We start from the raw sequence: 6174 nt of genomic DNA, 5'->3' as shown, positions 1-6174 counted from the left end.
CTTCATCTTAACCATGCATTAGTTTTAGCAAAGTTTATTCCAACAGAAGACAAAGCACTGGTGAGGTAGGATAGCTCCGGCTCTTACTCCCTCTCTTCTAGTCTTGATTTCCATGCAGTCCAGTTTATTCCTTCCCTGATTGTCCAGCAGAATGAGAAAAAAGAAAAAAACAGAGTCTAGCGGGTAAGAAAGGTCCACCTGGACGCTTGATTTGGATTGTGAAATAAAACACACACACAGGCACGCGTAGAATAGGTAGCTAAAATCTGAGTAGATCGTAAACTCTCTATATCCTCCACCCACTGAATACTCCTAAAAGACTTTCTAGAAATCCAAGGACTTATAAATATAGAAACCTGGCCACTGCTCCTCTTCCCCATGTGGTATGAGAGCACCTGTGGCAGGCTGTGGAGTTCGCTGAATAACATAACCTAGGAGTGAAGGTCAGCACTCCCAGAGACCGAGGACCTCTTCCTCTAGGCGGGCTCTGCTCTCCTGTAAGGAGTCCCACAAGGCCCGGCCCGCCCCTGACCTTGCAGCCCGCAAGATTAGTAAATGCGGAAGAGTGAGGATCCGGGTGGCCCCTGCGTGGCAGCCAGAAAGAGTCTCAACCTTCCCGGTTCGGGAAAGGGAAGCAATGCAGAAGGGGTAGGATTTCTTTCCTGATGAGATCGGTTGGGAAAGACCGCAGCCTGTGTGTGTCTTTCCCTTCGACCAAGGTGTCTCTGTTGCTCCATAAATAAAACGTCCCACTGCCGTCTGAGAGCGCTATAAAGGCAGCGGAAGGGGCGTCCCCGGGGCATTCCGGGCGGGGCGCAAGCAGAGACAGGTGAGTTCTCCCTGAAGATGCCCACACCGCCCGGCCCGGGCTCCCCTCCCCGGGAGGCCTCGAGGGTTGCGGATGGGACTCGTGAGGGGGCACGGAGCAGGCGGACAGGGGGCAGTACAGCCTTCTTTCTGAGACTCCGAGAGCGAACAGGCGGCTCGGAAAACAGGACGGGGGGAGAGAGTTGTTCAATAAACTGAAAGTTCTGCCGCCGGGAGGGCTGCGACAGCTGCTGGAATGTGCCTGCAGCGCCCGCCTCCTGGGGACCCGCGGAGCGCGCCCTGAGGGTTCCACGCCTGGCCCGGGGGCCTGCACCTCTCCTCCAGTGCGCGCCTGGAGCTGCGTCCGGGGTCAGGTGCGGGGAGGGAGGAACTCTCAGGGTCCCTTCCAGCCTTGCACGCGCCCTTGGTCCCTTGGTTTAAGGGAGATTTCAGGACGCGGACAGCGCCCTAGCTGCCGGCGGGAGGGGACTGGATGGAGCTTGGGAAGCCCCCAAAGCAGGGCTCACTCTCTTCAAGTTTGGGGAACCTCGCTCAGCTGCTGCAGGCCACGGGATCCAAAGGTTCTCAGGTGCCCACTTGCAGGCTGGTCGTGCGCGCGGTGAGGCGCTTGTCGCGAGCGCCGAGGGCTGCAGGACGCGGACCAGACTCGCTGTGTTCGACTGAAGTTGGCGGGGGGCCGGGCGACAGCTAACGGGTGATCCCCTTCTTTCTGTTCCTCGCTCTTCACCTCAGATAGTCCTCCCGCACCGTATCTCCTTCCTCCTCGCTGTCCTCTGGCTAGCAGGTCATGGCAGCGCCGGGCGGCAGGTCGGAGCCGCCGCAGCTCCCCGAATACAGCTGCAGTTATGTGGTATCACGGCCGGTCTACAGCGAGCTCGCTTTCCAGCAACAGCACGAGCGGCGCCTGCAGGAGCGCAAGACGCTGCGGGAGAGCCTGGCCAAGTGCTGCAGGTAGCGGCCGCGCGGGCCCGCTTGGGGAGAAGCGGAGCCGGACGTCCACGATTTGGCGTGGGGGGAGGGCGTCCCCTGCGGGCGAGCGTGGGGTGCGGGCGGCGGAGCTCCTGCGCGCCAGCTGCTTCTCCCAGAGGCCCAACTTTGGGTCTCCAGTCCTCCACGCAGCCCTTCTGGTCGGAGGGTGACTCCATCAGTCTCGGGCCCGAATTGCACTTATCTGGGAAACTCGCCTTTGGGAAGAGTGGGTACTGGGAGCCCCATCTCTCTTTTTCCTCTCTGAAGGAAACTTGGAGTGCCCCTTGGGGTATAGTGGATCCCTGTTGCCTTCATGGGAGCTCGTTTAAATGAAATGAATAGGGAAACCCAGCTCTTGACCAGGAGGAGCCCTTGAAACCCTCAAGCTAAGTAGGCGAGCTACCAGTTAGAGACCAGAATGCAAGCTAGAACCTAGGGGAGCGCGGGGTGTGCCAAGTACTTCACCAGCAGGCGGTGGGACCCCTACGGAGAGCCGCCCTCAGTCTGTAAACCCAAATGTGCTGTAACTAGATGTCACGAACATCAAGAAGTTAGTTTCTAAAACCTTTCATTATAGAACATTTCAAATATATGCATAAGTAGACGTAATAGTATAATGAACTCCCCACCCCCACCGTTTCTACCCATCACTCAGCCTTAACAGTGATCAACTCCAAGTTAATCTTGTTTCTTACATCGACACCTACTTGCTCCCTCCACTATTATTTTTAAGCAAATCCCATATAGCATACTGTCTTTATGTATTTTACTGAGTATCTTTAAAGACTCTTAAAAAATATAACCACATTTCATGATCACACCTTAATATCTAAAAATAACTCCTTAATATCAAAAAATGAGTCATTGTTAAAATGTCCAATAGTTCCATAAATACCATAATTTTAAAAAAACAATTTATTCAAATCAGGAGTTACATAATACCACCTACTTTTGATATTTTTGTTTTATCATTGAATTTAAAAACTACTAAGTAGCAAGCTTTAAGGTATACATTCCTCATGCTAAGATTTTTGTAAAAACTAGCTCCAGGCTTGTATTGCCAAATACACTCAGTGTGTTTATTTTCTTTAAAGAAAATAATAATAATAAGGCACCTGGATTAGGAGTCTGAAAATTAATCTCCATTTAGAGACTCCACATCCATCAGTCTCAGGCTGGACCAGAAAATAGGTTTTTGTGTAGGAATATTTTCTCAGAGGATTAAAAAGGTGAGCAAGGGGTGGGACACTTAATCCTGTGTTTTCTAGAAGAATGCATTTAAAAGGATAGATACGGTTCTTGGCAAAAGCATGGTAAGCACTTCAGGGTTATTATTTTCCATGAAATTCTTATTCTTTTTCTAAATAGCTACAAACATCAGCAGAATTCAGCTCACAGCTTTGTGATGTGCAAATTGATTGTGACTGGGATTGGATTGAAAACCCAGTTTTCTTGCCTTTTGACAGTTGTTCAAGAAAGAGAGCCTTTGGTGTGCTAAAGACTCTCCTGCCCATCTTGGAGTGGCTGCCCAAATACCGAGTCAAGGAATGGCTGCTTAGCGACATAGTTTCGGGAGTTAGTACTGGGCTAGTGGCCACGCTGCAAGGTAAGATGTCGGTGGATTGAGAGTTCTGGTCTCCAGAAGGAGTTTAACACTTCTCCCCAGCTACCATAGGTCTGTGACAGATGTTTGCTTACCCTTCAAGGCCTTTATCTTTCCTGTAGAGCCCCTTAGTGGAGTCACCTCTTTTCTCCTCTTCCTTAGAGTTCTCTTCCTGGGAAACTGCAGCCACACTAGGTACAGAGCTCCCATTTAGAGGCATATATTAGGCAGTGGCTTCTCAATTTTTATTGACCACAATTCACAGTAAGAAATGTGTAAAGAGTTTCAAGTCAAGGTTAAAAAAAAAAAAAAAAGAAATATGTGTTACATCATGATATGTACATGTATATCTAAAGTGCCTGTAAAATACTTATTACAATATGCTAATTTTTCACTTTGTTCTGTTATGCTTAGGTTTTTAAAATGATGATTGAAGCACATTATTTTATATCCACACATGGATTTTTTTCATTTGTTTGTTTTGTTTTTGTTTTGCTTTATAGAGACAGAGTCTTGCTCTGTCACCCAGGCTGGTGTGCAATGGTGCGATCTTGGCTCATTTGCAACCTTGGCCTGTCAGGTTCAAGTGATTCTCATGCCTCAGCCTTCTGAGTAGCTGGGACTACAGACATATGCCACCATGTCCAGCTAATTTTTGTGTTTTTAGTAGAGACGGGGTTTCACCATGTTGGCCAGGGTGGTCTGGAACTCCTAACCTCAAATGATCCACCCGCCTTGGTATCCCAAAGTACTGAGATTACAGGTGTGAGCTACCATGTTCAGCCTCCCAAACATGGATCTTGAGGTGCAGTTTGAAACTGGCTTAAGGAAAAATAAAGGAAGCTTCCTAGCCTGGACTCCACACGAATGTTTTGTCTGCCTCTCATCCTTTTTAAAAAAAAAAATCATCCTCTTATTTTAGTCTGTGGGAAAATGTGCCAACGTAGGTGGTTATTTATTGTTTTATAAACTGAGTTCATACCATAATATTCCCATAAGCATCTTAGAAATCTGGTGTATAGTCAGTGCCTAGCAGTATGGCATTCTCATCTGTCCCCCATCCCCACCATTTCGTTTCTGCCCCACCCCCAACACCCTGACCAATTTCCCAAAGACCCTGAATCATGAAAACAGAAATGTTATTATTTATTATAATTTGTGAAACACCTAATATGTTCCAGGCATTAGATATGCTGACATGAATAAGATGCATCCTCTGCTTCCAAGGAACTCATAGTCCAATGGAGAAAGAGATAATTCAATGTGATAAAGGGCTCCGGCAGGGGAGTGCAAATTACTTGCTAAGGGAGTGCAAATGAGGGTCGCTCAAAGCGGTCTTAGGGGATCTTGAATGGCTTCCTGGAAGTTGAATGTCAAAACTGAGTTTCCCTGATGGCTAAGTCTGAGTTTGCCAAGTGATGGGAAGTAGGGTGGGTTGGGGATGGCTTGAAAATAGACTATTTCAGAAGCTAGTAATGAATGTTGAGCAATATCGTGAGCTAAAATTTGGCTATGGAGCTTTCAAGATTGCTCAGATCAGGCCAGGTAGATGCCCTCAGAGAAGGAGGATGGCCTATGAACCCAGGGTGGAGCCTCAGCCTGATCAAGCATGTTCTTAATCACAAAGGTGGATGGGAGAGAGACTAGGATGGGCTGCGCGGTTCATAAGTTAGACAACGCCAAGTATTCTACACTGTGCTCTAAGGGCTGTGACATGGCGACACCCTGTGACTCCTGGGGGACAGGAACCATGCCTAATTCATGTTTGTTCAGCAGGTGCCTAGCACAGAGAGAGGCACGTAGGAGATGTTATATTTAGTGAAAAAGATTGAATTGCATTCCTGATAATGAATCCTCTTTACATATGAAAAATGATGTTTCATGCTCCATGTCTCCCCAGTTTTCATAGGCAAGTATCTTATAAGAATTCATTTTGTTTATAAGCATGAGACACTATGCTAAGTAAGAATGTTGCCAGTTATCTCATTTAATCCTCATAACAATCCTGCTAGGTAGGTCTATTATTATTTCATTTTCAGTAGGTGAGAAATCTATTAAATCTTGCCCAGGGTCATGAAGCTGATAAGTGGTACAGCTGGGATTTTAATCCGGTGTCTATTGTGTAGTTCCTTACTTTATGGGTAACATGTTTTTCTAGAAACATTATCTCTATAAAGTTATCTGCATACAGTGAATTTCTGGGAGGTTAATCTGGCTTACTTATACATTCATTTATCATTCATTCACTTAATAAATATTTATAAACAAATTCTGTAGGCCAGGTATCCAGTCATGTGGATTCAGTGGTTCATTAACAGGCACAGGTGCTGACCTCATGGAGCTTTGTAAAATTATTTTGAGGGGTAGGGATGGGAATTAAATAAGTAGATAAATACGAAAATAATTATAGATTGCAATATCTATTGTGGTGGATTAAATATACTGTAATAGGGATTCATTTGAAAGGTGGATCTTTATTTTTATATTTTTTTGAGATAGGGTCTTGCCCTGTTGCCCAGGCTGGAGTGCAGTGGTGAGATCACAGCAGCCTTGGCCTCCTAGGCCCAGGTGATCCTCCCATCTCAGCCTCCCCAGTAGCTGGAACTACAGGCATGTGCCACCATGCTTGGCTAATTTTTGTATTTTTTGTAGAGACAGGGTTTCACCATGTTGCCCAGGCTGGTCTGGAACTCCTAGGCTCAAGTGATCTGCCTGCCTCAGCCTCCCAAACTGCTGGGATTACAGGTGTGAGCCCCTGCACCTAGCCAGGAAGG

The 6174-nt window shown here is 47.1% G+C and overlaps 1 protein-coding gene across 2 annotated transcripts in view; it reads left to right on the top strand.

Moving 5' to 3' along the window:
• Window positions 1–758: 758 nt before the first annotated feature.
• The window catches only part of SLC26A4 (solute carrier family 26 member 4), a 55453-nt gene continuing 50037 nt past the window's right edge, over window positions 759–6174 (top strand). The window contains exons 1-3 of one of the 2 annotated variants that reach the window (XM_050785206.1): window positions 759–829; window positions 1561–1779; window positions 3264–3403. In XM_050785206.1, coding sequence (XP_050641163.1) covers window positions 1616–1779; window positions 3264–3403 — 304 coding nt within the window. In that variant the 5' untranslated portion in view covers window positions 759–829; window positions 1561–1615. Of the gene's footprint in view, window positions 830–1025; window positions 1780–3263; window positions 3404–6174 lie in introns of those variants that run through there. The other variant, XM_050785205.1, reaches the window with a different exon arrangement.

The sequence above is a fragment of the Macaca thibetana genome, chromosome 3 (assembly GCF_024542745.1).
Source record: "Macaca thibetana thibetana isolate TM-01 chromosome 3, ASM2454274v1, whole genome shotgun sequence".
Classification (NCBI taxonomy): domain Eukaryota; kingdom Metazoa; phylum Chordata; class Mammalia; order Primates; family Cercopithecidae; genus Macaca; species Macaca thibetana.
This window is presented reverse-complemented; position numbering and strand designations above follow the sequence as displayed.